Source organism: Myotis lucifugus, unplaced genomic scaffold (assembly GCF_000147115.1).
Source record: "Myotis lucifugus unplaced genomic scaffold, Myoluc2.0 scaffold_184, whole genome shotgun sequence".
Classification (NCBI taxonomy): domain Eukaryota; kingdom Metazoa; phylum Chordata; class Mammalia; order Chiroptera; family Vespertilionidae; genus Myotis; species Myotis lucifugus.
The window spans coordinates 1,462,027-1,475,857 of NW_005871232.1; the positions used below are offsets into that span (position 1 = coordinate 1,462,027).

Below are 13,831 nucleotides of genomic sequence, written 5' to 3' on the forward strand. Positions count from 1 at the left end.
TTAGTAATTACTTCCATAAGGAAAAGCTACTTTCCCAGAAACTTCACTCTCAGTAGTAGGAAAGGAGAACTTCTTGGTTTGTAAGAATGGTTATGCTATCACCCCCTAATTCTTGAGATAGATACTCCTTTTGGGGTGATTTTGCCCGTTGTGGTGTTGGGTTTGGGTCTGTCATCTACGCCAAGGTTCTCACACTTTAGTGTGCATCATTAAGCCTTGGGGGGGGGGGGTATGTTTAATATAGAGTGCTGGGCCTGATCCCCAGAGATTCTGATAACACGTTTGGGTTGGGGCCTGAGAATGTACAATTCTAACAAGTTCCCAAGTGCAGAACACGTTGGGGCCATTGGGATACAGGTCCAAGGCTGGATATGCAGAATTTCTAGGTCAGTGGACTTCAGTTCCCTTATGCACACATAGATTCACCAGTACCAATAAGTATGCTCCTGTCAAAGGAAATATTATGTGAAGACACAACTGAATGAAATATAAAATCCGTTGACTTCATTGAGGTCCAGGTCAGGCAGGACCAGGACCAGAGTGAGGCAAGTAAGTTGGGGGTGAGACATCCTAAATAAATAGAACAGATTGAAATGGAGCTGCTCTGGTTGGAGTAAAGGAGCTGATGGTTGCTGAGTTGAAAGCTCCGGCTTTTGTGCCTTCCTAAGCAGGGGCCTTAGAGAAACCTCCAGGCAAGCTGAGGTACTGTTTACAAGCCCTTGCTCTAATCTTTGAACAGAATGGTGCTAATTTGCATTTGCTTTAAAAATCTGAGTTTTTACTATATTGCAGCATTCTTTAAGGGACAGTGAAAGATGTAAAGGTATATGAGATCTGGAGACCTGACTTGGGGAAGCCTAGAAGCTTTCTGGGTAGATAGGACATACCTGTAGCAAACAGAAATTTTGAATGAGTGGTAAAAGCAGTGATGATCAAAGGATGTCTTAGATGAGAAGGATCACCTTGGGTTGGAATAGCACAAAAAGGAAGTTTCATGGCCAAGGTTGGACTTAAGCAGGATTTCTTGGCTGGTAGAGGTTTCCCTTTCAGGGTGCTGTTTTTCTCATTTTATTTTTCACATCTTTCCTTTCTGTTCCTGAGGCTGAAAAAAAGTGAATTTGTTTTTCAATCTAAATTTTCTGAAAACTGGAATGTGAAGTGAATGCTAGTGTACCAAAGAGACTTACTGATTTAATTATATTCCATCTTTCAGTTTCTGATTCATAATTCATTCTCTTAAACCAGTGATTTTCAACCAGTATGCCACAAGATTTTTTTTTTAAACATGCAATTCCTGACTATTTAGTCAGGGGCACTGACCTCTTTTCCCTTAGATTGTCAAATAAAGAAATGACAACAGCCAACACAACAACAGCCATCTTATGTGAATGAATCAAAATTATACCTGTAATTTTTTTTTCAGATTGATAAAAATATTTTTTTTCTGGTATGCTACAGAATTTCAGTAATTAGTGCATGAGATGCAAAAGGTTGAAAATCACCATCTTAGCCCTAGCCGGTTTGGCTCAGTGGACAGAGCGTCGGCCTGCAGACTGAAGGGTCCCAGGTTCAATTGTGGTCACAGGCACATGCCCGGGTTGCGGGTTTGATCCCCAGTATGGGGTGTGCAGGAGGCAGCTGATCAATGATTCTCTCTCATCATTGATGTTTCTATCTCTTTCTCCTTCTCCCTTCCTCTCTGAAATCAATAAGAATATATTTTTTTAAAAAAGAAAATCACCATCTTAAATAAATATTGATTAAACATTAGTATGTGCCAAGTATTATCCTATATATGCTATATGCTATATATTGAAACAAAACAGCCTTAATTACTGATTAAAAGGGAAGAAAATATTAATCAAATAATTACTCTAAGAATTATTAAAATACCTGTGTGACAAGTGTAAAGAAGGAACATGAAATGAGAAGATATTCTAGATTGTATTTCTCTTAACTCTTCTTAATGAAGATAATCGATCCATTGATGAGTACTTGGATTTCTCTTACAAAGACCTTTTTCAGGTTTAATAGAGAACAATACTTCCTTTAATAGGTAGTGGTGCTCTTTCTTGCTGTTATTAGAAGAATTAACACCTTTACTAACATATATACTTGCTCTACAACGATAATGAGCTGAAAGTCAGAGGGATGCAGCTTCAAATTATGGTATGCCATTTCTGAATCTGTTTCCTTATCTGTGAAATTAATTGGTATGTATATTAAGTGCTTGGCATAGTCTTGACATATAGTAGATGCTTAATAAAAAATAGCTATGGTTACTCTCCTTATTGATTGTAATAGTATTTCCCACCCCACACACACTCAGAATGGACATTGATAGGCAGGTCCAAGTGTGACAGATGGAGAGGAATTCCCCTGAAGTGAGAAAGAAAGGGAACCCCAGGGGCTGTAGAGGACAAACTGCACCATTCATTCACCTGAATGGATCCAGTAGGCAGCCCTTCTCTCCCCATTTATTCCTATGGGAAAGTCTGCTAATGTGAACATGACTTTGCTCTTGGAACAGGTGCTGCTATCTGTTTCAGACAATGTGTGACCCAGATCAACCTGCGAAATGACAAGTGGGAAGTCTCCAAGGAGACGGGCTCCCCTGAGCAGTTTGACATTGTTGTGCTCACCATGCCGGTTCCTCAGATTCTGCTGCTCCAAGGTGACATCGTGAACTGTGAGTCTCGGCCTGTGCTGTTTGTTTACCTCGGGGAATGGGATATTTTGTTTTTGAAAGAGCAAGAATTCAGCTTAACTCTCTTAGCAAAGGGTATGGATCCTACTGATTTGCATGTTTTATAAACTGATACAATGGCCTGGTTCACAGTATTAGTCTTGGTCAAACAGAAACACGTAATGGAATTTTTTCCTTAACCAGTGAATAGTTGAACGCTTTTCTTACTGCTCCTGCCTCTGAGAAGTAAATCATTTTGATGGATGCTCAGTAGTTTAGCCTACAAGAAGAGCAACCTCTTTGTGAGCTCCTAAGAAAAGGTTTTTCTGACACAAGCATTGATTATGGGAACCCCTGGTGAACCTCATCTCAGATTGCTCTTGAGGAAGAGCCTCATGTTCCTCCCTGCTTGGGATTTGTTGGCTCACCTTTTACCTAGCTTCTCCCCTCTTTTTTTAAAAACAGCTTTAAGATATAATTCACATACCATACAATTCATTCATTTAAAATGTACATTTCAATGCTATTTAATATGTTCACCAATATATGCAACTATTCCCATCCCCAATTTTGGACCATTTTAATAACCCCCAAAAAGAAACCCCACATCCTAAAGCTATCACCTGTGTCCCTCCATCCCCGTCCCTGCTCCTAACCCTAAACACGCTGCCATCTACTTTCTGTCTCCATAGATTTCCCATTGCCTATCAGTGGTCAGCAAACTGCGGCTCGCAAGCCACATGCAGCTCTTTGGCCCCTTGAGTGTGGCTCTTCCTAAGCCTTAGGAGTACCCTAATTAAGTTAATAACAGTGTACCTACCTATATAGTTTAAGTTTAAAAAATTTGGCTCTCAAAAGAAATTTCAATCGTTGTACTGTTGATATTTGGCTCTGTTGACTAATGAGTTTGCCGACCACTGGCCTAGGTTCTTAAGGAATGCTCTTCTATGGTTCGCTTGGCCTCCACCTATGTCAGGCATCACTATTTTTTCTCCTTTCATTTTGTCTAATTGAGCCTGACACGTCAAAGCCATTGACTTCTAGAGGACACCTCATCTTGCCTTGAAGCCCATGAGTTAAAATAAGGCAGAGCCTGGCGCTGCTGGGCAAGGTCTTGGGTCATGTGGGAATGGCTGTGGATATTGACGTGCCTGGAGCTTTTGACTTGTTGCCTGACTAAAGCTGACATTGAATTTGATTGAGGAATGGCCTTTTATGCCACTATTAGAAAGAAAACTGGTATTAAATATAATTTATAGATCAGAGATTTAGAACTGTAATAGAAATTGTTCTCAGAGGAAGAAAATTGCTGCTTATTACATCTTGAAAGTAATTTGCTGTTCCTTAAATATCAGTCACACCACCCAGTAACAATATAGCTTCTTTTCTAGTACAGTGTGAGGTAATAATATAGAAGGGATTGAGATATCTATTATGTAGCTATAGGCAAATTAGAACACTCATGTCAAAGATCTTGTCATGAGTCTACTTCTAGTCTGTTGCCAAAGTCACTTTAAAGTAGGATGATTTATTGCCATGGAGTCTGTAATAACTGGATTGATTTCAAGACTGTTAAATAACATACTGCAAAATTTTACTAAAACAGTTATTGGTCAGTGTATTCAGTTGTGCTGTAAATTACATATTCCAATTTCTTTTTTAATTCTCATTGAGGACATTTTCATTGATTTTTTTTTTAAGAGAGAGAGAGAGAGAGAGATCAGAGAAACATTGATCAGTTGCCTCTCCCACTCGCCCCAACGTGGGGTTGAACCTGAAACCTATTTATGTACCCTGAACAGGAGTCGAACCCACAACCTTTTGGTGTACAGGACAACACTCCTATCAACAGCCACACTGACCAGGGCTACATATTTCAGTTTTTAAAAGCTACATAGAGAGATCCTTCAACAATGCATTTTGAAAGTATTCATCAATATTTGTATTAGTGACATATAAAACATAACACCTGAGATATGTTTAAGGGCCTTCCAAAAATAAATTTATTTAGATCATGTGTGTGTGTGATATATATATATATATATATTTTTTTGAGTACTTGAACTGTATTAGGCTGAGAGAGAGAACTTAATCCTCCTACTAGTATTGCATTTCTTTATATCTTTCTGGGGTTGGGGGCAATTTTTGCTTTATGATTTTTGATAATGATTTTATTTGATTCATAATATATCTGCATTACATTTATCTGGTACATCCTTTTTACTTTTCGCCTTTCAGAGATACTTTATTTTGGAGGCACCTTTATTCACTCATCTTTGAGTCTAGTAATTTCATAAAGATATATAATAGTTTTGTGTCACCTTTGCAGGGGCGTGTTATCCCATTTTTTACTTGAAAATTCAGCTTTCCCTTTATTTTCAGCTAAGTTTTCTTCTAATACTTGAGGAATTATTTCTGGTCCATTTATTATGATCTCAGAATATCTTAAAAAATATAAAGCATCTCCCTCCCATATCTGCCATTTTGTCTCAACTCATTTTCATCTTTGGTCTTTGCATTATTTTTTTAACTTTCTTTTTCTAGCCTTCTCTCCATGTCATCCATGTAGTTTTCAAAAGCGTTCCTTTTGTTCCCTTCCTTGAGATACTCTTTCAAAGAGGTCTTACAATTCTTCCCTGTTTTCAGGTCATTGCTTGAGGGTTTGTTGAACTATTTTGTTTTCTGGCAAAATTTTTCTAATATATATTTCTCATCAGTTCATTTGTTAGGTTCTGTTGTTTTGTTGTCTTTCTCCATTTCTCTGCATAGGCCCCTCTCTAATCATTAGTTATCTTTAAATGGAGCTATTTCTGTCAATTTTGTGAAGAATACTGTTGTCCGGAAAGGCAGACATTCAGTTAAAGTATGTTGCCTCAAAACACTGTCTGTATACATTTTGGATATATTTACCTGTGGGTGATTGAATGCTAGTGATTACTAATATGATAATATATTTATTAATATGAAAGATTTCAAAATTTTTTAAACTTAAAAATAAAAAATATGCATCTATATTTTTCAATCAACCAAAAATAGTTTGACAGAAACATTTTTACATTGGTTATTGCTTAAGATGATTTTTAGATTTCTTATATTTTTTGAATAGTCATAACTTTAAAAATGAGGATACTTTAGTCTTACTATTAAAAAGGATAATGCTGACAACATCTGAAAAAATGTATCATGCTGAAAAAAAACCATTTTTTTCCTCTTTTCTTTTTTTTAGTGGAGGAATAAGATGGAATATGTAGACTTTTTATGATGAAAAGTTTAAGCATGACTGACTTGGTACATTTGATTGATGGAATGGTTTTTGGGGTGCTGTATTGTCTCAGTTAGAATTGGACCCCATGCAAATCATTCTGTGTTTACTTTCTTGTTATGAAATAACCCACTCTGCCAGTAACCCCTTAACACAGTGGTTCTCAACCTTCTGGCCCTTTAAATACAGTTCCTCATGTTGTGACCCAACCATAAAATTATTTTCGTTGCTACTTCATAACTGTAATGTTGCTACTGTTATGAATTGTAATGCAAATATCTGATATGCAGGATGGTCTTAAGCGACTCCTGTGAAAGGGTCGTTCGACCACCAAAGGGGTCGCGACCCACAGGTTGAGAACCGCTGCCTTAACAGAATGTCCTAACAATTCTGACACGATACCTGTGGGTCTAAAACAAAGAGGTTAAAAACATCTGCTTTCTCTTTATAAGTTTCAATCATGACCTCAGTATGAGGAATGAGCTAATCTCTTTTCTCTGTGTGTGTGGAGAACTTTAAATCTCTTGAGTATTAAACATTTTCAGTTTCTATGAAGAGACATCCATTTACAAAGCTATATGTTGCCCTCTAGTGGATATCGGTATATATTTCAGTTCCTGTCTGAATTTTTACTGGAGAGGACTATGAAGATGACTGAAATATCAAATATATATAAAACTATCACTATAATATAATTCACAAAACCCCATATTATTACAGGGAAACAAATTTAGGCCCATTCTAACTAATTTACATAAAATTGTTCAGTATCATTTTTCTTCTAATATTATGTATTTTTTCCATTTCAATTGTATTTTATAATTAATATAGTTTATTGATGAAAAATTTGCAAGTAAAAGTAAAATAAAATATAGTCATAATTGTAGCTTCGTAGACATGAACCCAGTAAACACATATTTCTTGAGATTTTTAAAGGTAGAAATAAAAATATTTTTTTCTGTTTTCAAACTTTATAATATTTTAGGAATATCTTTCCAATGTCAATGAATGTTCATGGGTGTCATGATTTTTACTGCATACTGTTCTATTCTCTGGATCTACCTTGAAGTATTAAAGCAGTTGGATAGATATGTTAGGTTTCCAGTTTTATCAAGTATTGCTTTACGAGTGCAAAGCTGAAACAGGTTTTCTTCCCCAAGTGCCTTTCCTCAGGGCAAGCTATTTTGCTATAGAATAAGGCCCTCGTGGTGACTTTTGTCTTAAGTTTTCTTAAATCATCTATGTTTTATTTCTTTCTGTGTGTTCTGCAATCAGGTTTCATTAAAAGTTCCTGTTGAAATATTGATTTGAATTACATTTAAAGTGTTAATTTAGGGAGATTTAATGTCTTTACAATAGTGCACCCTGCATCCAAGAAAATCAAACAATTCTTCACTGATGTAGGTATTTCTATGTCCTTCAGTACACTTCTGTAGCTTTTAATCTTAAGATCCTACATATCTCTTATTAGCCTTATTATGTAATCATTGATGGTATTTGTGGAGATTGTGAATAATGCCCCTTGTGTTATCCTATGTTTACTTATATGTTTTCAGAGAATACCACCCAGCCGAGTTTCTAAACCCAACATGGAAAGTCTGTTTCTTTTGATAGGGGAATTCAACCTATTTATTGCAAAAACTACTATCTTTCTTCAACCTTTCCATTGATGTCTATTATTTACTTTACTTTGTTTTTCTCCCACTTTTTTACATTTTCTTCTATTTGTCAACTTTATCAAGTATCACAATCTTAATGAATGAATGACTTAATTCACTGTGTAAGGTGTGTCCTTTGTGGTAGGATATAAAGTGCATGAAGACAGGAACTAGCCCTGACTTACCTGTCCCTGTTTTCTCAGGATTCCTTTGAGTGCCCCGTGTATGGTAGGCCTTTGGTCTCTATTTACTGAATGAATGAATGAATGAATGAATGACACAATCTGAAGTCTCGAAGGGCAGGCAGAAAAAAGGAAGGAATACTTTGGAGAGGAAAAAGGATCTTAGCAAAAAATTGGAAATAGATATGCTTGTTTTATATTGTGGGGACTGAAAATAGACTGACTGGGAGGAAAGGCTTTGCGGTGGGGAATTTAGAGAAATAAAGCTGGAAATGTGGATTAGGGGCAGAATGTGTTGAGCCTTGAATGTGAACATCTGTTGAGCAAACATCAGAGGTCCTAATTCACCAGAAATACTGAATCTACCTTTTAAACCTGGCTGGATACATTGAGATGGTAAATAACTCTACCTAATTGGATTGGGAGGAAGAAAACATTTGCAGGATTTGGGGAGGGAACATTGTTAAAAGGTTTTTAATCTTAACATATGCACTATCCTTAGACACTTAGAACTTTAGTAAGCTATACCACAAAAACTTATAACTTATTGCATACTATAGAATATAATGATAGCATATTGTTCATAATAAGCACTTTCAACCTCCTTTCTACAACTTCTAGAATCTTCCATCATCATTGATGGAAAAATGGGAACCAATTCTTTTTACTAAAATAAGTTTAACTTCTTCATTTTCCTTGACATTTGCTGAAAATTTTATTAAAAGCACAGGAAACAAAAGTCTTCTCCTCATCAAGTAACATGCTTCATTGCTTTTTCTAGCAGACCATCGCCATAGGAGGGGAAATAATTCACTTTTTAAACTTCTTCAGATATTAGCCGCTCCGTTGGGCTGACTGCAAGCTTATGAGCTGAGAGTTGGTTCTGCTTAATCTTCCATTCTTCCTCTAAGTGCCTGAGAGGCAACCCAAGCTAGTGTTTGCCTCTCTGCCACTCTCCAGAAACGCAGGCGTCAGTGGAAATGGAGGAGACTCCCACCCATCTTGGAGTTTAGAGTGACCTGGCACTACTGTTACTTGTGCTTACCACCCACTGTAGGTCCTGGCAGGACAGAAGCAGTTCCTCTACTTGTGTCCCTCTGGGGAACTGTGTTGGGAAAAAAGAAGTAAGAGGGATAACCAGATGATGATGATGAGAACCAGTATCAAAGAACATTTGGGGAATACTTGTTAAGCACTTTACTTACATTGCATCGTTTATTCTTCTCACCACCTCCCAAGAAGTATTTCATCTCCATTTCATTGAAGAGGAAAGTGAGAAGCAGGGAAATTAAATTAACTTGTCTGAGGTCACATAGCTCTTGAGTGACAGATGTGGGATCCAGATCTTCTCCAAGCTCTAGTAACTGGGGCAGTGTGCCTTATTAAATATATATTTTTATTGATATCAGAGAGGAAGGGAGAGGGAGAGAGAGAGAGAAATATCAATAATGAAAGAGAATCACTGATTGACTGCCTCCTGCATGCCCCACACAGGAGATCAAGCCCACAACCCGGGCATGTGTCCTGACTAGGAATCGAACTGTGACCTGGTTCATAGGTAGACGCTCAACCACTGAGCCACGCCGGCTGGGCGTGAGGCAGTGTACCTTTTGGTGCCTGTACCCAGCACAAATGTGTGTGATCTCCCCATACCTGATATAAATGCATCAGTGATGATGCTATTTTGACTTTTTTGTTCTTGTACACATGCTGCCAATAGATATATGTTTGAAACTAGGCTTCCAGATTGCACCTCTAACAGAAGATCCTTTCTTAATGCTGCCTTCAGAACTTATAATTTATTTTTAATTCAGAGTTCTTTGATACCAAAAGGCTTTAAAAAGAAATGTCAGAACTAGAGATGGGGTGAGATGAAAGAACAGAGAGCTATAATTTATTGAATTGCGTCATTATCACCAACTGAGTCACCAACTGAATTCAGTTTAACTTCTTCCCATCTGAGCTGGCAAAGACACTTTAAAGAGAGAAGAGATTTGAGAACTAAGAATTTTTGTTTTCTGGCACAAGTCTCTGAAGATTCAAATGAAATGTGCTAAACACAAATAAGAACGTATTACCACAATCAAAATCTGATGTTAAAGTAGAGGTTTGTTTTTTTTTGTTTTTGTTTTTTTACTTTATTGTTGACACTATTACAGATGTCCTCATTTTCCTACCTTTTGCCCATCCCCACCCAGTCCCCACCCCCCACCCCCTCTTCCCTCTGGCCATCACCACACTGTTGTTTGTGTCCATTGATTATGCATATATGTTCTTTGGCTAATTCCTTTACCTTCTTTCATTCAGCCCCCCTTCCTTCCTAAAGTAGGAAATTTTAAATATTAAGATTAAAAGAGAGGAAGGGCGGGATTAAGGAATACCACCATTCTGCATTGGACCAGCTTTTTTCTAAATTTGTTTCTTTTTTCACAAATGTACCTCATTTGAGAAGTTTTTTATTCTATTGCATCAGATGAATGAGACATGGCTATATGCTGACCAGACATTCTGGTCAGTCATCATTCTTCCGAAGTACCATTTCCAGAGTCTGACATTTTCTCATTCTAACTTGAATGTTTGCTTCTAGAAAAGAATGAGAGAGAGACTTGAAAGAGAGTATTTGAGTAGCTAGCACAAAACATTCTATGTTTAACAGTGTAGGAATCTCTGTTGGTTTTGAGGAAGCTATTTAAATGTTGGTCTCTCCTAAAATTTCTTCCATGAATTAGCCCCCGCAAAATCACTATACCCAAAGCAGAGTTTCCTTTCCATTTCTGTGACTTGTTAGATTTTTTTTGCATCTTATAATTTTACTTGCCATTGGCATATGAAATCATGACATTTTATTCCAAGAAGAGAAATTAAAATCCAGTTTTATTTTTTTAAATGGTAATATTAATCTTTTATTCAGATGTTTAACTCATTTTTTTCTTTATATATATATTTGTATCGAATATCTACTATGTGCTCAAAATTGTTCTGGGCACCCTGAATGCAGCAGTGAACCAAACGATAAAAGCTCCAAAGAGCTTCTTTTCCAGTGGGAGGAGGAGAAATAAGAAAACATCTATGTGAAATAATAGAAAGTGTTGGTAAAGAAAATGAAGCAAGATAGGGGGAATAAAAAGTGAATGGAAGTAATTTTGTATATAGTGTGAGCAGGTCTGTGACAAAATGTTTTGAGCAGCAGAGACCTGAAGGTAGTGAAAGTGTGAGCCATCGAATATCTGGAGCAATATCCAAGCGGTAGTGGTCATTCTCTATAAATTTCTGAAATTCTGAACTATGCCGAATCATTCATTCATTCATTGAGTAACTCAACAAGCTTTTTCTCAGCATCTCTGCTCTTACCAAGTACAGGAAGGACAAAACTGAATGGCACACGATTCCCCCCTTGAAGTACATTACAGGCATCTGGATGTTACACTGCTTTAGGGTATCTAAAGATATACCCAGACTCATATATTTAAAGATCATGGTTCCTATGTGGCACCGCATAGAATTAGCTGACAAAGAGAGAATGTTAGGAAACCTGTAAACTAAAAAAATGCAAGCACAGTGGTAAATACATTTCAAATAAAGCCTTCCTGGTTGAGCTTCTGCTCTTTTACTAGGAAACGGTGTGCTCCCGGAGACTGCTTTGCCGTGACTACAATTGGGTGCTTTACAGAATCTGAATGAGAAATTATTAATTCTCAAGAATTACGAATTCTCAAGATTGCTATGCGCTTCTCTTTTACAAGACCAGTGGCTCTTAAAGAGCTAATAGCTTCATCAATCCGCCTGTGACTCATCCTTCTGCTGAGTCCAGGCCTGGTGCCCACAGGCTGCAGGTCGCACAGACGAACAGCATGGGGCAGTGTTTAAATGCTGATCTGAAAACCAGCGCCACGGGCCTCAGACAGTTTAGAGCGCTTCTCTGCAATCGCTGCAGAGGCATCCCGGGATTATATTTTTCTTTTATATTGCTATGTGTCATGTTTTGTTTACCAAACAGAATGTAGAAAATGAATAGGCAGTTTTCTGGCATACTTCTTTGTAGATAAATGGTCAGAATGAACTCTGTTGCTTAAGGAAAGCATAAACACAATTTAGTCACTGGATGTGGCTATATGTACGTTGTTGCTGTGGGGAATTTTGGTTTGGCTAAAGTGCTATTTTCTTTGAAAATTCTGATACACCAAAGTTCTCTTTGTTTTCATAATAGCCCACTCCACCCACCAAAAAAAAAAGCAAGCTATCAAGTTCCTGAGGTTTCACTTGTATAAATGCAGTTGTACATATCCAACATAATTGTGAATTTATTTTGCCAAGTCTTTAAATTATAAATACTATTTGAATAAAGGAGAACAAGCTTTTGATTTATTTTTACAACTTTCATAGAGGATTTTCTCTCATGTAGACTTTTTTTTCCATTGAGCACATACAGCCAAGTGAATTTTAAGCCATCCCCAAAATACACGTGTGTGTGTGTGTGTGTGTGTGTGTGTGTGTGTGATCATGTTCATCGTCCTTCACATTTTAAGGTAATGCCACTAACAGTGATTGAAGTCTTTATATAATAATATAATGTGGAAAAGCTCTATGAATGCGATTGTCATTATCACTGAGTAGATGTATAAAGATATTTTTAACCTGTGACTGTTGTCCTTACGCATGAACATTCTCACTACTGTCCTATCTTTTGTATGTACTGTCATCACAAAGACTGCTTTGAGAGAATGTGATTCCTTATTGCCTGCTTTGCCAATTGCATTTCAATTACTTATACTACATATACATCTACTGAGCACTTACTGTATTCTAGGTATTGTCCCAGATTCATAGGTTAATGAGCCCTGGTCCCAGTTCTTAAGGAGCTCATAGTGGGAAGATTTGTCTGTTGCACTTCTCTTCTAGTTGCTTCTGAAATTTGTTGTTTTTATACAGTTAGGCTTTAGGGTAACTTCTGGTTATTTCTTCTGCCCTTCATGCTTGTCTGGGCTCCACTGCTTGTTAGCTCTGTGACCTTGGCACATTATGTATAACCTCTCTGACTCCCTGAGTCCTCTTCTGCACAGTTGAGGTGATGATTCCTACCTCAGCATGGTATTTGGGGAGATTAAATAAGATAATTTATTAAAACACCTACTAGGTGTTGGCACATGATCAGTGGTCAATGAAGGAGGCTGCTGTTGCTGCTATTTAATTTGTATTTGTTACATGTCTGGTACTTATTGCTAAGGTTTAGTTCCCTATCATTGCCTTGCTGCTATTCATTCTTCAAACACATGGCCAGTTAGGAATTTGGAACTAGAGTAAATAGCAATAGCTTCAGTTTATGAGCATCTTTTATAGTCTCGGTATTTTACGTGCCTTGTCAACAATACTTAAAACAACCACGTATTGTATTATCCCTACTATATAGGGGGAGACCAGGGAGATAAAAACTACTTTCTATGAAACTACCTACTAGAAGAATCAACATACTGACTCCAAAGTCTGCCATCTTTTTAATTCCGATGTCTTCTAATTCTCAGTGCTTTACCTTTTTTTTTTTTTTTTGAAAAATGAGTGTGTATTATGATCACAACAGTAGAAGTTTTCATTTGAGCACAAACTCAAATACTCAGATTAGGATGTCTGATGATGTCATTAACAAGCTAAGATATAGAGATCTGCACTTTTATAAATTGTGATTTTTAGACTATGGATAGCCAAAGTTCCCCAAATAGTTCTCAGGTCTTGCCATTTGCATCAGTTTATTTTTCGGTATCAAATGAAAGAAGAATTGTTCTTAAGGGGGGTGTGGTGAGTGCTTTCTTTCTTTGGACTTTTGGAAGTATTTTAGAAATTTTGATAAAAGTTTATCACTTTGATTTTTAATAAAAGGTTTGTTGATATTTTGACTTTTCTTTAATCTTAAGTGGTAAACTTTGGAAAATCTGGCTTGCTTCAGTATACTATTTCCCTGTCTTTATTTTGTACTTCTTGGTGCTTGAAGACATTAGGCATAAAGAGGTGATACAATTAAGAATATGGCCCAGCCGGTGTGGCTCAGTGG

The 13,831-nt window shown here is 37.0% G+C and overlaps 2 protein-coding genes across 2 annotated transcripts in view; one reads left to right on the plus strand and one right to left on the minus strand.

Annotated features, from left to right (window-relative positions):
* Positions 1-13,831, minus strand: part of LOC102427667 (gastric triacylglycerol lipase) — a 220,920-nt gene that overhangs the window by 27,551 nt on the left and 179,538 nt on the right. The gene's annotated exons all lie outside the window — the stretch shown is intronic.
* The window catches only part of RNLS (renalase, FAD dependent amine oxidase), a 216,088-nt gene that overhangs the window by 3,227 nt on the left and 199,030 nt on the right, over positions 1-13,831 (plus strand). The window contains 1 exon segment of the mRNA XM_006096631.3: positions 2,531-2,689. Within this exon segment, the coding sequence (XP_006096693.1) occupies positions 2,531-2,689 (159 nt within the window).